At 44.9% G+C, this 21,253-nt stretch overlaps 1 protein-coding gene across 1 annotated transcript; it reads left to right on the top strand.

The window, feature by feature from the left end:
- The first annotated feature begins 775 nt into the window (after window positions 1-775).
- On the top strand, window positions 776-20,162 carry hibadhb (3-hydroxyisobutyrate dehydrogenase b). The gene is made up of 8 exons (XM_049026699.1): window positions 776-903; window positions 3,627-3,787; window positions 5,479-5,588; window positions 7,484-7,605; window positions 15,472-15,605; window positions 15,748-15,824; window positions 19,024-19,180; window positions 19,441-20,162. The coding sequence occupies exons 1-8, from the start codon at window positions 834-836 to the stop codon at window positions 19,594-19,596; spliced, it is 987 nt and encodes a 328-aa protein (XP_048882656.1). The 5' UTR covers window positions 776-833; the 3' UTR covers window positions 19,597-20,162.
- The last annotated feature ends 1,091 nt before the right edge of the window (window positions 20,163-21,253 follow it).

Below are 21,253 nucleotides of genomic sequence, written 5' to 3'. Positions count from 1 at the left end.
CTGCTTGTTTTTGGACAACAGACGGAAGCCAGAGTACTCAGGAAACCTGCCTTGCATGGGAAGATCACGCAAACACAAAGCTGAGGCAGGATTGAAATGCTCAACCCTGCATATATGAGGCAAAAGTGATACCCATAGAACAACTACGCCACCGCTAATAATCCAATGTTACAAGCAAATATTTTGCATATAAGACCTCTCATTTAATCAATATATAGTCATAGTATATTCGCTTTCACACCTGTAGCCACTAAATACAAGAGCTACAGACATATCAATGGCAATATTCGCACTTAGAAAACATTTATTGTACGGTGACTGTTATATTAGTTTGTTTTAACTGTACGATTATAAAATGAACTAGTGATGACGAACAATGGCCGTGTTTTTAATGACAAATTTGTTCGGCAGCAAATTATATATCTGGTATAAATTTCCCATTTTCTCCAAACGTCAGCCTTGTAATGGAAACGATGATTCGGGTACTGTAAATTTGGATAGGGGTCACACACCAGTCAATGGGTGTATTTCAAACGAGGCGCGTATTTAATCGTTTAGAATGAAACCAACCAGTGGTCAAGAGCAATCGTTCAGACAAATTGTTTATTCCGATATGTTGCATACAATTATGGACTTGCACGCTGTCACGAATAACATGGGTGCGAAGATCCCATTGGTCCATTTCTTTGAACAGAATAACAGAAATAATACATCTTCATGCCCGCCCTCATCTACCTCTCATTGGACGCGGGATTGAGCATCCATCGGTGATTGGATAAAAATCACACCATCTCCAATCAATCTTTTCCAGCCGACGTAAAACCGAGAAAAGCATGGCTGCCCTCGTTAGAAGGTCTCAGAATTTATTTAAAAAGTGGAACAAACATGTCGTCGTTTCGCTGGGTAACGTATGCTCTTACTGTCAGATTTTCAAACTGAGTGCACATTTATCTGCTGTGTGCGTCGTTTACTCTTGTTGTGTGAGGCCGGCGAAGGTCGGTGAAATTGCCTGAGTAGTGGTTTATTGGCTGTAACCTTAGCGAGTCGGCTAGCCGTCCAGTGTTGGAGGTGTCTGTCATGCAGATCGTTTGCCAGGTACCACTCTAGGCATCGGCCCTTCGGTAAATGCCAAAATATACATACCTCAGTGTCACCTAGACGCTTCATGCTGCATCGCAAGATGTAACTGAGCAACCAATTATTTGGTCGGAAAGGGGATTTAATTAGGCAGTATTATGCCATTTCAGATAAAAATGAAATCTAATGAAAATAAGTCTCTTGCCGACTAAAGCTTGCTCTGCAGTTTATGTTTATAGATCAGATGTGCATCTTAAAACATGCCTTCAAACATGCAGCTATACTTAAACAATGAGTTGATAAAAATGTATGAGTGAGGCTGATAATTGCATACACGAATTCCATGTATTATTTGCCGTAAAACGGAAAGAATATGAGAATCTTCTATAACAGCTTTCTTACCGTCCACATTAAAATGCAAGTGATGACTTTATTATGCAGTACTTAAATGAAAAGTAACTTTTGAAGTAGGATTCAGTTTACCTTTAGGGTGAGGTGAGGTAAATCTGGCAGTGTGTGAGATATCAGCTTGCTTGTTTTGCGCACCTGAAAGAAAGCAACGATTAAAAAAAAAAGTCCTGCATAGCGCATTGCCTGGTTTGCTCGGATCATTTAAAGGGCGTTGTTCCTAAAGAAATACGTCTTGCTTTTTAAACTTTTGTTTACTCATGTAACTTCCATTAAGATGGGAATTATTGAAATTGTCGCAGAAACCAGGCAAGCCATCGCTACTAGTTTGTAATTTTAATACATATATACATTATATATACGTATCCATTTTGATCAAGGTTTTGTTTGACTGTAACTAGCTGGCATTTGAACAAGCTCATACCAGGCAGGAAATATCCCTGTACACGTACAGATTATATGTAAACCCTTTTTGCTGTGATTAGTGTCACACAGCCATTACGCTTACATGTTCTTGGGTGTGCAGTTTGTATGCTGTAGTAACATCCATGTGTTTGCTGTCCTGTGATGGGCTTCTGTGTTGAGGTGGTGTTCAGCTTCAATGGACCAAAATGTCCTTAAATTTCGACAGTGGCATGTTTGGATGTGTGTAGCATCTCACCGTCAGTACTGTAGGCTTCTGGTATGCACTAGGTCATGTTTGGCAGACGCCTTCGATGAAGTCAAGCCTTTTTCAGCCTAGAAGACCTTCTCAGTCTGGTAAAACGGAACAGAATATGCCAGTTTATATAACTCCTGAAGGATTATTTAACCTGACATTTTATTTTGTACCATAGATGTATAGAAGCATTGGTTTCTGTTTGGAATTTTTACAGATCTTATGACAGTGATCCATTTTGTTTTTTTAAGTAGCTTGAAGTTTATCACCTCAGTTTTCTCCTAGATGTCTGTGATGTTCATTTGCTGGATGAAAAATATACACTCTGTGCAGAATTATTAGACAAGTACTATTGCTGGGGATAATTATTGTGAAAGTTGGGCAGACTCGCAACAGTGAATTCAGAAGTTTTCTTTTGCTTCAAGTAAATTTATTTTGAGAAAATGTTACATTAGTCTGTCACTAATGAAACATTAATGGAGAAACATCAGCGTACACAATTATTAGGCAGTCAGGAATTTTTCTCTCCACCGCCAACAGATATAATAATAGTTTTACTTATTGAGTCAATATAAGGAATAAGAAACCATTGCCTGTTTTATACGGTCCACTTAACCAAGTTGAGTGTCCTGTATAGCTACCTTTCTTCGCAATGACCATCAAGAGCCTGTCGTCCATTGAACCAGGCAGGTTTTTAATTTTATCAGCTTCTGTATTAGTTGAGGCATCTAGGACCGTGTCCCTGCAGCTGCTCCGCAGTGTGCTGCTTGCTGTCTCGGTCCATCCCTCACATTAGTAAGGCCCAGTAGTTCGCAATGGGGGTTAAGTCAGGCAAATGAAGGTCATAATTCACTCACATTTCAAGCTCTTTATTGGCCAGTCTATGGAATACTTCGATGCATGGGAAGGGACATTGTCCTGCATGAATATCATAACCTTCTTCTTGGAATGGACTGTTCCATTTGCACGTTGGAATAGTCCAACAAGTTCATCACTGATAATCCCGCATCATCTCTCCTCCATCACCGTTTTGGCACTCGAGAAAGGTGACTCTCCCCTGGCCCATCCATCTCCATCAAGAGTAACTCTCATCTCATCTGTCCACAAATCTTCAGATGTGTCTCTCCCATTTCTTGACATTTTAGCTCGTGTGCCTTATTGAGTTGAAGTCGTATTTCAGCCTTTGTGACCTTAGCAATGTCACATAGCACTCCACTCCCAAAAAAAAAAAAATTTTTTTGATGATTTTGCACAGGGGAGTATCGATTGGTCTCCGGTTTTACCCCAAACCGAAAATAGGTAGACGGAATACTGAGCATGTTCAGTTTTTAAACAGTCCATTCATAATTGGAGAATAATCTGGGCTGGAACTACTGGTCGGAAGAGAAGATGCAAGCAAAATACACACTTGCTTAATAATCCTACATGCGGTGTATGTCGTCTCATGTCTGGTGTGCATTAATGCGCATTTCTTCCTGTTCAGCCCTGTCACGAGCTGTGGCCTCCAAGACGCAGGTGGGGTTTGTCGGCTTGGGGAACATGGGAAGGCCCATGGCTAAGAACCTGCTGAAGCAGGGTTATCCCATCATCGCCACAGACATTTTTCCCGAGTCGTGCAAGGAGCTTCAAGACCTTGGCGCTCAGGTGGGTTTCCTAGGTACATGCCTGCTACGTGCTGGGACGTGAGAGCACTGCAATCTCAATATACGCGGCAATCCGTTTTACTCTTACAAAATCAACAGGCGTGTCTGATTCTGCAGTGCTGAAGGACATGAGCAGAAGGTAGTTAGTTCAAGGGGCCATGTGACTGTTACAGAGTATTATAAATGTTTGAAATGATTGACTAATCTAGGTTTAATCTTTTTGATGCTCATAAATATGATATTACTGGTGGCATAATAGGCTTTTTGAACATCTTACAACTTTGCTTAAAGCTAAATAAGAATAGCATAGTTTGCTAAATTTTGAGGATAGACACTTAAGGAATTTCCTATATATGACGTGAAATGTTCACTGGAATTCAGAATAGTATTTCTTATGTATAATGTAGCAGAAATACCATTTAATGCTTAGTTTTGTTTTAGTAAGCAATGAATGCCATTCTTGTGCATGAACACAAATTTTCACATAATTATTGTAATTAAGGAATTTTGCTGCCTATTAATTGTGTTGAGGGTTACAAAGAGTGATATGGCCAAACAACGAGATGTGCACAGCTGTGAATGTTTCCGGAATTATCTGAATCTGTGCAGAAATGGCAGCTAAAATGATTTTGGTGACAACTTGATCATAATGAATAGTCTGTTTCATCAAATGAAACACGCAGATTTCGTGATCGAACGATTCAGATGATAAAGGTCATTAATGGGAGAGGGAGAGATGTTATATAATCTAGGGGTCTCCAGTTCCGGTCCTGGAGAGCTACCGTCCAGTAGGTTTTCTATCCTACCCGGCTTCTGATGAGCCGCACCTGCTGTCAGGTAAATACCAGGAACAGGTGTGACTCATCAGAAGCCGGGTGGGATAGAAAACCTGCTGGACAGTAGCCCTCCAGGACCGGAGTTGGAGACCCCTGATTTAATCCGATGGATGCTGAAGATGCCTTATGGAGTCTCCTGGGAAGTGAGAGGGAAAAAAAATCTGCTTCAAAAACCACCCCCCCAAAATGCACTTGGGTTTGTTTTGCATAGCAAAGTCGTCTTTAAAATGAAAAACCTTTATATCTGAGGTAAAACTGTTTTAAAACTTCCGCCGACCCTGTGACAACTTTTATTGGTCCCGTAGATTATTTTTTTTGCAGAAGTAGCTCTCATTGTGTATAGAAAGAATGAAGACGGAGGTAATAGACAGTATGTAGTCTTACTGAACCCTTCCAAGGCATATTAAAGGAAAGGAATCATTACACTCAGCTCTGGATTGACATTCAAAATGATCTTGCCTTCATGTTTTATGTTCTTGCTCAAGGCAAGCCAAGGTAAATAAGGGCACTGGGAAATATTTCAATGTAAATATTCTCATGCGTCACGCAAATTGATGAATAGGCAATATGACGTGTGATTACATTGTAGTTAATAGCTATGAAGTATATGGTTATAAATCTGCCCCCTCAAAAGCCTGCCTGAATTTTGTGCAAGTTGAGTGATTTTTACTTGTAAAAATGGCATTGATATTAAAATATATTCAATCCTGTGGACTCATTTGCAATATCCAACCATCCACCCAGCTGTCCATAGCTCTTGGTAAAACTCCCCCTAGAATCACAGGGCTTGAGGCATGATGCATGGGCTGAGGGTCGTTAGACTCGTTTCCCTAAACCCGGATGTTTGTGGGGTCAGATTGTGGACTGCCCTGCTGAGATCGCTGACAAGACTGACCGCATCATCACCATGCTGCCCTCCAGTCCCAATGTGATCGAGGTCTACACTGGAGCCAATGGCATCCTCAAGTAAGTGCTGCCCTCCTCACACCACCAACTATGCTACCTCTTTTCGAGTGTTTAACGATGCCGATGAATAGTAAGCGGTATGTCGCGATTTTGGTCTTTGGAATGCAATTGAAGCTGCAGGGATCCACTTGTATAACAAGTTATGGGGCTCTTCTGTTAAACCTGAATCCCTGTCAAGTAATTGGCCATTTTTTCATTGCCAGGGTGCATCCCTAATAAAAGTCTCTTTGTCTGCTAAACATTTCACCCACTGGCAGGAGCAGAAACCTTCATCTCTGCGAATCATCAGCGCTTACTTTCCTTATTTCCTGATACGAACATCATCACCTGCTCTGATGTGACTCTTTCTTTCTCTGTCACCCTAATTGGGCTGCTTCCATTAAAGTTCCCTTACAGCAGAATTGTTTGTAACATGGTAACGTGCATATTTTATAGCTTGACAGATCTGGGTCAAGTGTGCATGATTTGGGTCGTTCAACAGCATTTTTCTGACTGTACTGTCAAGCCGTTTGTCCATTAAGCACCGCTTATCCTGTTAGGATCGCTGTGATTTTACTCATTCGCCTGAGCTGCCTGTCTTTGGACTGTGGAAGGAGGCCGGAGTACCTGGAGGAAACCCACAAAAACGCAGAAAGAGCCTGCAGACTCCACACCTAGAGGTGTGAGACAACCAACCCACTCACCTGGGTGGACAGCTGCTTTTGCAAAATCTGTGGAACATTAATCCTGTGCACGCCTTAATTGAACAACCGGAAATACTATGTATGCCAAAAGTTGATAACTGCGTGAAATAATTACACCCAATCTGAAAAAAATCCTTCAATCATGTATCCATCGTTCAAAGAGAAGGCCCCATGTCCAATGTAACATACCATATCATAATCGGTTTAATTATTTAACACCTGTGGAAAAACACCTCATGAGGAATTGCATTTACTAACCCTCTAGTCATGCTGTTACTGGCCTATTTATACAATATGTTGAATTTTAACGAATGAGGTATTATAGAGTGAATCATTAATAGTACATGAGAGCATGTGATTTATTTTGGACCAACTTGGAAATGGGCGTGAGAACTTCATTTTGGATTAGCCTGGAGGAGCATCTGAGTGCGTGTGGTAAAACCACCTGATGGGGCTTGGGGTGCTATGGGGGGGGGGTGTGATGGGAGCCAGGACATAAGTTTGGGTTGAGCATTGTGGGGAAGGGGAGGGGTTGCAATCTCCCTCCACTTAAGGGGGTCCAAGGGGGTTGTATTGGCTGGTTATGATTATTTGGGGGGGGTCACAACTCCAGCGTGCTTGGAATGAAAATGGCAGAATAAGATTGGTGAGAACAAACCTACCACCTGGAAACATTCTCACCTGTGTCCCCCCACCCCCACCCGGGGACTGATTAGCCGAAGATAAGCGATGCCTTTTCACAGGCATGTGCAGCTGTACTCGGAGGATTCATAGCTGTCTGCCAAGCCACTGTTTCTTTTGGCTTTTTTTATATTATTATAAATACCCATCAGATATTGGAATTTTGCAGGAATTACCCAGGATGCACCAGGAGCCGTTTGTGTCATAATTCTAAAGAGGTGGGATGTTCTCTCTACATTGGACAGTTACAGAGAAAATGTTTTTTAGTTTTAGTGTTTGTACTCCACATATTTGTCTATTTGTGTGTAAGAGATGGAGAGTGATTCTGGACTGACTTCCTCATTAAAGGAGACTCGCTCTCTTCCATTCGCAGTTAGACAGTGAGACCCAGGCTGGTGAGCCTCTCTCTGGGATATTCACCCCTGTCTTCTCAGATGTTCCCTTTTCCTCGGAGCCCTCGTGCTCGACGCGGTGAACCCCCTTCGCCGTGCCACCCTCAGTTTCCCAGCACCTTTCCTCTCCCCCCTGCAGGAAGGTTAAGAAGGGCTCCCTCCTCATCGACTCCAGCACCATAGACCCCGCTGTTTCCAAGGAGATGGCGGCAGCCACAGAGAAAATGGGGGCTGTGTTTATGGATGCCCCGGTATCTGGTGGTAAGATCGATCTCTGTTATCTTCTGCCTGCTTAACTGCACGCTTTTCATTCACTAGAAAGTGGTGACAATGTGTAATGTGACGTGCGTGTGCATTAACCTACCTTGTGGTAAAGTTCCCATCACGTGTTTTAATACTCAATGCATCCAAATATGTAAAGCTATTGAAATACAATATTATGGTATGGATTAATGATACACCTGGAAAAAAATTGAGACAATTTTACTGTTTCACTAATTTCTCAATTTATATTGATGTATATTTTTTGCAAACTGCAGCCTGGCTCTTCCCTGTTTCTCATCACTGAAGGGCTCCTTCCTTGCTTTATGGGACTTCAGTCCTGCTTCTAGGAGCCTGATACGACCTGCCCTTAATGTTTCCCGTTCCTTTGGAAGGTCACTTGATGTTATCATCCGATTCCCGACAAACTGTCGGATAAGTTAACGCTCGTCTACTAGACAGTTGCTTCCGTTTTTTGGCTGGTTTTTGTTCACTGCCAGTGTCTCCTGCTTCACTTCGTTCTTGTTTACTGCCGTCTTAGAAACTTTGAACCTGGATGCAGCCTTACCCCCCCCCCCGTTCGTTTTCTTCTCCAGAACTGTATGTAGCACTCATGGCTCTGGACTACAGCTGATACAGTTGGTCAATGCATAAGTCCAACCTTGAAAATAAATATTAAAACACAAAGTTTCCAAGCAGTATGTAGAAACGATAATAAGCATCACATAAGCCATGCATGAGAACTCTTTGCCTACAGATAAAATTCATTGTATAGCTACAGTAAAGACGGTACCGCCCCCCCCCCCCACCCCTCCAGAGCCGCTGTGGTGGGTCGCTCCCGCATTCTGGGCGGGGCCCCTTGTGTGTCACAGGATCGCGCTGACATCTCTGATAATGCACAGGAGTGCAGCCCCCAGCGTTTTTAATGGCCTGCCCCGAAATGACGTATCGTATCTGCCTTTCATGTGCATGAGGTGACTTAGTGGTATATCCTGCCTTCCTCCCTTTCATGTAGATAAAGGGTCATAAAGGGAGAATACGTCTGACTTTACTGCGCTGGGGCTGACATTGAGTGTAGGGGAGAAGGCAGATAACAGCTCTCGCCTTGAGATCCAGACCCGGAGCAGTAAAACACTCTTTCACCCAGGCAATTACAGGCAGGACTGGAACTCTAAGTACATACACCTAGTCTCTCGCATGTGCTCTTGCCCTGGCGATTACTGCTACCTCAGTGGAGGGGGGTCTTTGCTCGAAAACACACAAACATGCACTCCCACAAGCTGTTAATCCGGTAACGGTCATCCTGTTTGCTGTCCGAAGTGGCCTGGTGGCTCTCTGAACCCGCGGATTAAGCCAAGGCAGCCGCATCCATCAAACTAAAGTAAACCCGTTTTACAGCCCGGTCAAGAAGATTGATAATGATTTACTCATCTCTCTCCCTCTGTCTTTCTGGCCGCCCCCCCCTGTGGAATAGTAGTAAAGTATGTTTGAAGCCTTAACTTTCGCCCCCCCCCTCCCCCCAAGCCCACATTGAACTTGGCTTGGTGGAGGTCGTGGGTCACAGCAGCCATAAACCCCCCCTCGCACCCCCCACAAGTGCTTTCTTGGTGTCTGTGCCTGTGAGAAAGTTACCAGACTAATTCCTTTAACGCAGAACCTCTTGGATGGCATTTTAAGTGGCATTGTATGACATGACCAGCTTTTTCCTTTTAGCTATAATTATGCTTCGTTAAAATTAGAACTTAAATCTGATTATACGAAGAGGTAAACGGCGTTGTCCTACCAAGGAAATAAGATGTAGTTTGTAAATAATATCCCGTCTAGGTGATCCACTTCAGGCAAAGCATCTTGAGCTCTTTCGCACATGGCAATGGATAGTTTACAAAATGTTGTTCCGGGAAAAAAAGAGCGAGGAAAGCGAAAGGTGAGAGCGACCGCTCTTGTTTTCTGACCAGGAGGTGGCGATGTGAAATCATACAGCTGCCCAAGAGCGGGGGCCACCTAAGTAACGCTCCTTGCCTGTCATTTCTTCCTGGTCCCTGTCCGCCCAGGTCAGGCTTGCCTTTCACTTGTCGCGTTCGCGGCATAGATCGCCGACTGGCACGCACCCGCGGTTTGGGGAGCGCGCAGGGGAGTGTCCGTCCCTTTATGCGGCTGCCGAGTTCGGTTAACCGCTGTGCAAAAAATAAGCGCCGTGCAGTTTTTGTGTTTTTCCTCGATAATTTGACTCATTCAAAAACGCCCGTAGGTTATGTGTTTATATAAATAAAAATATTGTTTTTGGATGCCCGGCGGATTGATTTTCTCAGCATTCTTGGGCAGATTACACTATCATATTCTGGTGGCAGTTTGCGTATGTAATTAAGCTGCGACTGCAGCGAAAACAGGGAGTTATTTTGGGATTGTGGTGCAGTGTGCTTCATTGTAGTGATTTATCATCTATAGATGATTTAAATGCAAAGTCTCTACATCCTGTTCCAAGAGGGGAAATGGGGTTAAATAAATGAAAGGGTGTATATTAAGCTCTATGAAACTTTATCTGGTTGGCGGAAAAGCCTCGAACGTTACCCGAAATGTTTTCGGGTAAATGTTTGGGATAGCTTGATTGTTTTATAATGCATGGCTAGTTACCTAAAAGATTCGCTTTTTCTTCAGCGTGGGTTGGGGTAGGTGGTTAGACTAACTCGCAGTGACACAATGTAATTTTCACCACTACCCCACACATTGTCGGTGAATAAAAGTAGTGACGTTGTACCATGTAACCTGAAGAAAGTCTGCAGAAGTAGTTAACATTTTAGACTGCTCCAGTTGTCAAGAGTCATGTGGTTCAGCGCAGTGTGCCAGAGATGTTACGATGTACATATTTGTGTTTATTTTACAGCTTGGATCAATATCTCTGACTTTAAGACATGCCTTTACAAAATGTCTCTATTCATTATAAGAATAACTGAACGATAATGTCATCAGTTTAACCCTCCTCTCCTCGTAGACTCCTCGTAGAGTTTCTTTTTAGACAGGTTTTATTATTATGCTGGTGTGTTTCTCAGGGAGTCTGGAACCCCCATGTTCTGAAGCTTTCTGGAAGGAACCAGAAACAGGCTTCATATTTAGTTGACATTCTGCATTAACATGCAGGTAAATTAGTTCTCTGACGGAAAATGTGTGAATTGAAAACTTGATATAATGTAGTATTATTTCATAGACTTTTCCTTCTGTCAGTGTTGCTAAAATGATTTGTAAGACGATAGTTTTGGAAATGGCCCAGAATTCAAGATTTGTTTAATCACACTCTGGACAGCTCCTGCTGCATTAAAACAAATCCTTAACTTATCCCATATTTGTCGTTTTTTTTTTTCTTCCCTTTTTTTAAAAAAGGTGCCTTTTTAGAGTATTGTTCTCCGTAGTTATGTGAAGTATGAAAATTTTAAAAGAAAAGCCCAAAAGCTAATTCTGCTGTTTCATCACACGTCTGATGTGTCTGTGAGGTTTGGCAGGAAAGCTGTCGGAGCACATTTTCATCCCTGTTTCTCCACCAGATGTGATAAATCTGCTAGGACTCTATCTGACTGACAGGCTGCGCAGGCCGGTCGTCCTCTGCTGAGATGCCCGTAAAATCCGCTCGGCACTGTTGCCTTGCAGTGCGGACCCCTCTAGACACCCGCCGACATCAGGTTAAAACCCGACATGGTTGGTACCGTGTTTTTCTGAGTGTGACGCTGTAAGACAGTGTTTGTCAGCCCAGTCCTCCAGGCCCCCCAATCCACGTTTTTGCTCTCCCCGGATCTCAGCACAGCTGCACCCGGTATTTGGTGTTCATGATTGCTGGATTGTTTCATTCAGGTGGGCTTGGAGCTGGGCGGAAGCAAATATGTGGACTGTCTGGGGGTCTCCGAGGACTTCGCTGGCAAACGGTGCTTTAAGACTTGCTCTGGGTAGGATGACGAACGCGAGGATTATATTGGCCCTTTATTTGTGGGTGGGATTAGATTCAGGTTTGATGGGAAGGATTGGAGGAATGAAAAAGAGTTTTGATATCTGTCTGGGGGGGGAAACGCACAAAAATGAAAGTTGGATCAGGTGACATAAGGCTGTGGCGCTTGGGACTGGCAGTGGGGTCTGTCCTCCTCTGGGTGAGCCGAGTGAGCGTCAACATTACCTGAGGGGGCACAGCTAAAAAACTCAAGCCCCCCTGACAAATCACCTTGCTGCCCCCCTTTTACATTATGTAATTTTTATGTTTTTTTTTTTTCTAATTAAAGGGCTTATGCCCCCGCCCCCCCCCTCCAAATCTGCCAGGGTTTCCATGCCCCCGCTGTACCTGAATCTCATTAGCTGCTCACCCGATTAGCATGTAAGTGGATTTCCTTTTTTTCTCTGCTCTTACTCGTCTTTACATTAACTTCATAAGTTTAATTCAAAATAATCCAGATTTATAGGCAGTAATTTTCGGGAGTTAAGGTTTTGGTAACAAAAACTTGTTTTGAGGTGATGTTACCCTTGAAAGGGTTGACTGGCGAATTATGCAGTAGTCTTGATTAGGGCTGCACAATTAATTGTAAAAACATAAAATCTGCAATCTGTATTCAGACCCCTACGTGATCTCATTTCTAATCTACAATGGTTCCTCTGCATTGTGTTACATCAGCTAGATCAAAATGAGTGCCCCTGCTTTCCCCAGAGAGCCTCAAGCGTCCCATAATTCTGCATTCTCTTTACCGGGTGGTTTTCCAGTGTACCGGGTGGCTTTCCAGTGTACCGGGTGGTTTTCCAGTGTACCAGGTACCTTACTTTTGGTACTTCAAGGAGTTGGGTTTCCACTGGCATTAAACTTGGCCCTGGCACTGGATGACATCACAGTGGAAGGCAGGGTATTTTCGAAATTCGAAAAATGGCTGTAGAATATTATGTGGCTGGGTGAGGTGCGATATTAGTACCAATGTTGCATGTTATGCACAGGGATGCTATGAAGGGGGGAGGGGGGTTGGGATAATTTCAAGGGCCCCTGAGTGATTGGTCTGGACTGGGGGGCCCAATATGATATCCCTTCATGGGACACAAACTCCGCTGATTATGCACATGCTACTCTCACATGGCGAGTTGGTTAGATTAAACCTTTTTCTTACCTTCAGGTTGGTCCAGACATTACAGCGCAGAGTTTAGGTTTTGCTGAAACATTTTTACACTGTCATAGGAAAAGAACATGTATCTAGTTTTGCCATTTTGTGTATTTTCTTTTTCAAGATTATGTAGTAGATATTTAAAAATGCATGTGTTCTCAGTCGATTGTGATCATTTTCTGCTGTTAAAATCCCTCCTAGGAGGGTCGTTGAGAAATTTTATGCCGAACTCTTTTTTTTTATTATTAGTACCGAAGCAAAGTAGTTCAACACAAATTTGAACCGCAGTCCCAGAAAAGGCTCCACCCCACTGGCACTTTCGTTATGGCCGTCTTGGTTACGCCAAGCGGCCAATGGAGCGTTTCCCTTCCGTTGTCAGAAGTCGATATGCCGGTCCTGCATTAATCAAATATTTGGCGCAATCATGTTTTTTGTTTGGTTTCCTTTTGCAGTTTAATGAGTCCAATAAACATTTGAAATTGAAAATCATGATCTCTAATTCAAAGCTCAAAGAAAACAAAAATCACTTTTTCAGAATCATGCAGCCATAGTCTTGCTAGAAGAAATTATGCTTAATTAAATTTTTTTTCTTGAACCCCCCCCCCCCCCCCCCCCCATGGAAGTTGTCTGTATGTGAGGCTGTTAATTGGAGAAATCTAGAAAAGTGTTAGTTTTATTCTTAAAGAAATTATATTCTCAAGAGGCAATGTTTTAAAGATGTACAATTTCTCTAAAATACATAAATGATTATAAATTCTATAGTGGGCAATGGCACCATGAGCGAGAAGCGACTTAGACATGTTGGCATGTAGGACTTAGACTGAATTTAATGCATCAGGATTAAATGAATGTGATTTTAAAAAGGCAGGTTTTTGCCATGAACAGATGGTGGCAGCACACAATATTGGCATTTTAAATCTATAAGCAAACCTCATTTAATGGGGCAGAGGTAATTTTACGTCTGTTCTGTAGAGCAGCCTAAAGACTGGTTGTCATAGGGTAACTATTTGTAATGGTGGCACCATGTGGGGTTGGTCTATTCAGGAGGGCATGGAGAAATACTGGGGGGCAGAGCACTCGACACTCCCCTCTCTGGCTACAGAACCACATTCTTTCCTTTTTAGTGGCCTGCAGGACAATTATTGGCAGAGCTTATGCAAACTGGGATAAATGTATGCAAATACTGTCGTGGGAGTTGAAGTTGGTTGTAGGGCTTCATTTTAGGTGCCTAATTTGAGATTAAATCCCAATGTTCTTGGGCTACATGTAATTTTATATGCTTAACTTGAACCTGAATCCCATTGTCGTCCCTAGCGTGTATGTGTTCTCTTGTTTTTAGACCTTTTTGATGTTATGTAACTCCTTTCTCTCTCCTGAGCTCCTGGTCACTTTTCGCTATTGATGCGCAGATTAAGGCAGATTAATTGAAGGCATATTTTTTTCTTGTTCCTGACATCTCCCGCCTGCGTCATCGCCGGGCCGGGCCTCTGCGTGCTCTCTGCCGAATCGGACTTTGTTATTTAGGCGTGTTGTTTTTATGTGGGCGTGTGTCGCGTTTCACTCCGTATGTTTGGCAGGATGTTGACACGGTAACGCTGCCTGTTTGCAGACAGACGTCTTGGCCCGTCTCCTGAAACTGTGTCCTCCCTTATCTCTCAGTTCTGTACACAGTAACTCATTACTGTCATGTATTAAGTCATAAAATGAAACCAGCTCGTTCTGCGTACTGAGCTTACTGTACGACAGCTGAATTAACCGGGAGGGACCAGTTCAGGGATTGCCACCGGCTTTTGTGGCTTGTCACACGATAACCTTGAGGATTCAGGTCACGCTACCTCCTACTTTATTGCACATAGCATATTCCGTAAATACTGCGGACAGAACTGTGGCTCAGTGTGTAGCTCTGGGTTTCAGTCCTGCCTCTGCTGTGTGTGTGTGTGTGTGCGTGAGTTTGCAGTTTGTACCCTCGCATGGATGTCCTCCTACAGACCACGGACATGCAGTTAGGCAGTTGGTCTTTCTAAATTGCCCGTAGTGTGCGAATGTGGAAATGCACGTGTATGAGCCCTGCGATGGACTGGCATCCCACCCAGGATGTTTCCTCTGCTTTGTGATGCCTGAGAAAAGCCCTGGCATCCCTAACCAGGATAAGCAGTATGGAGGGCAAGATAGATGCATGTAAATACTGCTGTGTACCAGCAACGAAGAACCACGAGCGGAAAAACGCCAGGTGTCTTATTGCTCAGAAATTTCCGGCCGATGAAGTTGCCACGTTCTGTGTTTCCACCAGATTCCGCCAGAAGTGACTGTGAAGGAGCCTGAGGTCTCGGCCACGGCTGTCGACAAAGACAACTTGGGCAGCAGCTTTACTTCCAAATGAGCACAGCTTAGGAACACAAACGTCTCGGGGGCCTGTTATTCTAACTTGCCCCTTAGCGCTACACGTACTGAGCACGTCAATCAGTTTGCTCTAGCGCAGCATGTGTGTGTTTTAGCCTCACGGCTAGACCTCCCTGTTGCCAGGCTAATTAGCTGTCTACGGGGTGCCTTTTGGTTCTGCTCGGGTCCAGTCCAGGTGATTCATTAATGTATAAGACGGTGTACGGAACCCTGTTCCGGGGAGGGTTTAATCCCGACAAAGGAGGGAGTTGAAATTCAGCTCTCGTTTCTTTTGAGGAACAACATCAGGGTATCTTTCTGAGGTTCCTCGTCTTGATGTGGAGACCACGTCCGTGCTCCCTTTGCGCAGGTGTGGGAGCAGCGAACACGGCGAAGCTGACGTTCATGGTGGGTGGGGCAGAGGAGGAGTTCACCGCCGCCAAAGAGCTGCTGAGCTGCATGGGGGCCAACGTGGTCTACTGCGGCCAGGTTGGCACAGGACAGGTAAGGACCCCCACCCTTCTGTGCCGTTGCCAGTACCTGGTGATGGGTAAATGTGCTGTGCAGTGGGCACGTCTCCTCATGCACTGTCGGTGTGTTATCAATGTGTTTGTCCCCCAGCCATGCATCTGCTCATTCTCTCTAGGCAGCGAAGATCTGCAATAACATGCTGCTGGCAATTGGGATGATTGGGACGGCTGAGACCATGAATCTTGGGATCAGGTAAAGTTTACCAGGGTGATGAGTGAGGTGGGACCCGGATAGAGCTCCTATGTGTCTCATTTCCACCAATGCGGTGCTGGTGCCGGACTTCTTCCCATTCCGGAACTAGTTCCACTCATTTCCGCAACAGAAAACTGGCGTTAGGTCATGCGGAAAACGGCTCCAGCAGGGGTCCACGGAAAAGCTAGACTCGTAACGTCAGTGAAAATGGGACAGACAAAATAAATTAAATATCGTAGTGCCCGAGAAGCGAAGAGATCATGAGACAGACAGCAAAGTAAAAATTTTCGCAGAGTCTTGTTTTGCTTTCTATTGTACGACCCTTAAGAGGACAGGAGTAAGAGTGGGGGAGAATAAACACAGTCACACACACTCATGGGGAAGGAGCCAGAAGGCGACAGACGGAGCACGAGGAGTCATACTCTGAAAGCATGTTCAGTTTGACAGCTTATAAAAACGTACAGTCCGGTGGAAACTTGGGCAGGACCTGAAATGGCACCAAGCGAGAACCAGTCCGGCACTGGTACCAGCTGCGTGTTGGTGGAAATGGGGCAGTGGAGGAAGCTGGGAGTAGGTAATGATGCCCACTTGGGACGGATAAGGCATGCAGAAGGACACTACTGACCCTGCCGTATTTGTCTAAGTGATCAAACCCGTGGTGTCCATCACCGTCAATGTCTTGTCAAACCTTTAAACTCGTCTGTCAAGAGTTTCTCCAGCACGAATCTAGGAAGTCCTTGTAGAACTTTGCCTTTCTCTCAAAAAAAGATCAATCGACCAGGAAGGCAGAGTATAAAAGTATAGTAGGTGTAGTAGAATAAGAGAACCTATATTGTTATAATACATAATACATTATTGTTATAATTGTCATAATTATTGAATCATCATTCTTTAGCTCCGTCATCTTAATTACTGCACGAGAGGTCACTGGGGACACCAAATGGTCGTGTTGCGCTCACAGTAATCCCTTCATCTCATCTTTGTCTGTTCCTGTGGTGTGTCCGTACATACATGCATACACACTCGCACACAATCGAGGCTCGGGTTCGGCCTTCTGCAGCGTCAGGTTCACATTCTTTCATGCACGTCCCTGTTGGCGTCACAGGGGTGCAGCCGAACCAGTTCCTCTTTCCCTGGGCCTGATGGGCGGACGCGTCAGAGCATGGGAGGAGCGGGGGGGGGTTCCCTGATTTATTTTCAAAGATGAGGGTGGGGTGGGTGGGGTGGGGAACTGGCATCTGCTAACAGAAATTCTATGCTGTAAATCTTGCTGAACTGTTGCGTTGGCAGCGCTAGCAGGTCTGTAATGAGCAGTTTCTCGAGAGCTGCTCTGTTCGCCGCAGCCTTTTGCACGCCTTTTGCACGCCTTTCACGCGCCTTTCGGCTGTGTGTCAGAGGTCTTAGCTGGCGGTATGTGCGTGAGGATCCAACCCTGCGGTAACAGTGCAGGAAACATGTGAAATGTGCAAAATAATAATAGTAAATAAAAAATTGGTACTAAACCGCAACAGTGACTCTGACATTTTAAGTTTTAATTAAGGGAGAATAATCTAAATTTTGCTTTTAGTTTAGTTTATAGTAATTTCTGAAGATGGGGGGGTTTTGTAAAAGCGCAGTATCGATGGCTTCCAGAATTGCCAGTAAATTAGGTTTCTTTTTTTTTAATCTATATTTGAGCAGACGTGCAGAATGGACGGATAAAGCTGTCCTCACAATCTCATTTCAGAGAGAACCTGCTGTGGATGCAAGCGATGCAGCAGGATATGCCAGTAGGCTCAGTAAATGAGGCTCTGCTACCCTGGAAAACTTGCTGTTCCATCACAGGGGGTCTTGCACACACAATGGGGGCAGTTTAAAACATGGATGCGGGCTTGGGGCTGTACGAGGACGCTGGAATTTTTCATTTTGTGAAACACGCCCATCCACCCACCCGCACAGAGTTATAAAAACCGAGCCCATATTTAACATGCTGTCTGCTGTTCCACACTTCGCCTACGTGTGTGGATGTCCTGAGGATCGTTTGGGGTTTGGCTGTTCTGCCCTGTCGCGTGGCAGCTCGCTGCCGAGGGGCTCGTATGCAGCCACATGACCCCGGATGACCTCTGCTCAGCCCAGTTACGATCACGCGAGAGGTAGTGGGCCGGAAGAGTGCGGAACGTACTTCGTCGGTGCTCTTATTTGATTTGAGAATTTGTGCCATGTTACGGATTCAGTTTGCAGCTAATCACATTTGGCAAAATGTAGCTTTTACAACAGTATGGCCTTAATTCATAAGAATAAATGATTCCGATACGAAATTCTTGATAATATGATTATTTTTATTGACATCCACCTATAACCTTCTTTACACTAGTTAGGGTTGCCTGCTACTTGCCCTTCTGGGGTATGACCCCGGCGGACAGGATGCCAGTCTCACAATGCACGTCGTTTACGTTTACATTTGTTTTTATTTAGCAAGCGTTTTTGTCCAAAGTAACATGCCGTTGAGCCAAGTAGCACCTTACAAACATACATACTGTCTAGGAGGTGAGTAGGCAGCTACTTCCTTTGAATGTCCAGTTACAAGTTGGAGCAGGAGATGCATAAGGTCTTCCAGCAAACCCGCTGTTCCTTAGTGTACCTGAAGAGCGGCGAGGTGACTGACGTCCGAGCCTCTCGTGCTTGTAGTCACTTTGCCGCTCCGTCGGTCTGGGACCTTGGCGGCGGGTGTCGTGCTGTATATCTGTCAAGTTGCAGCTCGGCTCTCGGGCCAAAGGGATTTCATGCTCGCCGCCAAATTACAGGGAAACTGCAATAAGCTTTTTATCACGGTCAGGAGCCTCGAAGCGGCTTCCCCATTAAACCGGCCTTTTCAGGCGGCTGTCTCCTGCTCCCGCGGGATTTCCTCGGGGACATCAATCTTCGGCAGAGCGTGACATTAAAGAGGCTCCGAGTCGCCCCTTATGAGCAGACGTTCAGCACAGCGGATGCTGCGTCTGTGTGCTTTACTGGCGCTTTCTTACACTTGATGAACGGTGATGACCGAGGGCCATGTAATTAACCAGTGGAGATGCCTAATGCCCTGCAATGTATACGGGAGAATTATTAGGTGAGAAATTGAGTTTGGAATCAATCTGGACGGAATCTTGAGATGACGAGCAAGTTGGCATCCCAGGTCACCAGTTTTCCTTTTCTTTCTTTCCCCGCTTTACCTTCGCAGGTTAGGCCTCGACCCCAAGCTCCTGGCCAAGATCCTGAACATGAGCTCTGGCCGCTGCTGGTCCAGCGATGCCTACAACCCCGTCCCCGGCGTGATGGAGGGGGTGCCGTCTGGGAACAACTACCAAGGTGGTTTTGCCACAACTCTGATGGCCAAGGTGAGTACGACTTGTCTGAATGGGCTGGTAGGGAATATTTTTGGCTAGAGAGTAATAAAACCAAGAGACCGATCATGCTTACTAGAGGGCACCCAATCCTTGCGTCTATAATGTTTCATTGCCTGTGTCCTACATGGCACTCTACCGAGCTTGTCATTGGCCTGTTGAGGGCCATGATGGCGGCACATACGGCCAGCCCCCCCGAGACCGACGCAGATGTTGCTGCAGATGTTCTCCAAGTAACCTGCATCTCCCCTCAGGACCTGGGACTAGCCCAGGGCACGGCGACGGACACGAAGACCCCCGTCCCGCTCGGCTCCCTGGCACACCAGATCTACCGCATGATGTGTGCCCGCGGATATGCCGGCAAGGATTTCTCCTCGGTTTTCCAGTTCCTCCGTGAGGAGGAGGAATGAGGAAAGGGAGGGCGGGGCCCCGCAGCCCACCCCCACCTCGCCTGCCTAGGCTCCAAGCACAGTACGAAGTAACAGGGAAGCCTTGGTGGGTTGGGGCACATCTGTCATGCCTTTCATTTGAAGTGTAGGCAGGGTAGGTGATCGGTAGATAATGTGAACTCCTGTTTCTCCTTTTTGGACAAATCTGTTACACGTGCAATGCAGCTGTTCTCACTCTCGATTTGGCGAGTTTGAATGTTGAATCGTGCTTATTTCAGGCACGGTCGATTTATCATGGGGACAACACTGCATGAGAGGGAAGACCTGCAAAGAAACTTGCTATGGTTTTAAAGGGGAGATGATATCAAGTTTAGACTCCATGGCCAAACTCGGTCTCGAAGCTGTGAGATGCTTTATTCTTCCAGTTACTGATTGCTTAAACACTCCCCCCTTTTTTCCCTGTTTGTTAGGTCCAGAGGGTAGGTAGTAATGGGATTTATGAGTGTAAATACTGTAGGATGTTATCCCCAATTACTAATGTGCAATTTCTGTTTTTAAATTAAAGATGAGCATTTCTGTAACCATGACCATGTCGACTGTCGCCTTATTCACTGGCTTCATTGGCAACTAGATCATTTCTGCAGTGGGAGACTTGTGTTGCATCTCTGTGTAATGGACAGGAGCCCAGATAAAATGGGAACATGCCGTCTTTAGGTTACCTAAATTCCCGGACATCCAGCCGCTTTACCCTCCGTCTCTCATTCTCCGCATATATAAACTTTCTAAATGCATTGGGGCGGCTTTCCCTAAGCTTTCTCAACGCTACGTCATTCGTAACTCCTACGTTGAGAGAGAATTTATGAGCGACGCAGGCTAAAGGAAACGCCCTGATGTACGGCTCTGAAATGGTTAATTACGAACAGAACAGAATTTACGAAGTTTCATTCTCTTTTTCAGAGTTAGACTCGAGTCAGAAATGGTGGTGTAAGACTGATTCGGTCTGTAATGAGTCAAGCAGAGGGAAAGGAGGTGGCGAATAATCATAAGACACACCTGTACGATTTCCATGAACCTTTGTAGACGTACACGCTACACTGTTGCCGGCTGGGCAGAAGTTGGAGATCTGCCATAAACCTCTATTTAGTCAGCCCGTGTACCCTCCCCCAGCAGACTGGAACATGGAAGCCAACCACGTGCTGCACCCTACTCTCTAATGCCTCACACGAAAACATGACGGCATGTGTGTCATTCCAGAGTTATGTGAGGTGCGCGGACATCGTTCTGTTAGACTGCCCGATCCATCGAGTTCCTCAATAAATAATCGAAAAAGTTGATCGCTGCGTTGGTCCTTTGTTTAAACGTAGTGTGACGAACACAAGGTTTTGATGATTACAATCTGAATCCCAAACATGTAATACATATTGCTTTCTACTAAGTATGATCTCTCTCTCTCTCTCCTCATTTTTTATTCATTCATTCGAACGTTCCCACATTCTTCTGATAGATTGGCTTTAACAAGCAAGAACACAACCCTGCTCGATGTTTGCATTGAGCAAAAATAACAATCTACATTAAGGATCATCTGAAGATCTTGTAGCGTAAAATTTTGACAGTTGCAAGCAGTGCACTTTCATACATAACGGCTGGACCGTGAAGATATTCCTTTTCTACTTCTGTC

Source organism: Brienomyrus brachyistius, chromosome 9 (genome assembly GCF_023856365.1).
Source record: "Brienomyrus brachyistius isolate T26 chromosome 9, BBRACH_0.4, whole genome shotgun sequence".
Taxonomy (NCBI): Eukaryota; Metazoa; Chordata; class Actinopteri; order Osteoglossiformes; family Mormyridae; genus Brienomyrus; species Brienomyrus brachyistius.
Note: the sequence above shows the minus strand (reverse complement) of the source record. Positions and strands in the feature narration are given on the sequence as shown.

Coding starts and splice junctions, on each gene's coding strand:
- hibadhb (XM_049026699.1), top strand. CDS start 834: ATGGCTGCCCTCGTTAGAAGGTCTCAGAATTTATTTAAAAAGTGGAAC. Junction 3,788..5,478: donor TTCAAGACCTTGGCGCTCAG/GTGGGTTTCCTA, acceptor TTGTGGGGTCAG/ATTGTGGACTGCCCTGCTGA. Junction 5,589..7,483: donor GGAGCCAATGGCATCCTCAA/GTAAGTGCTGCC, acceptor TCCCCCCTGCAG/GAAGGTTAAGAAGGGCTCCC.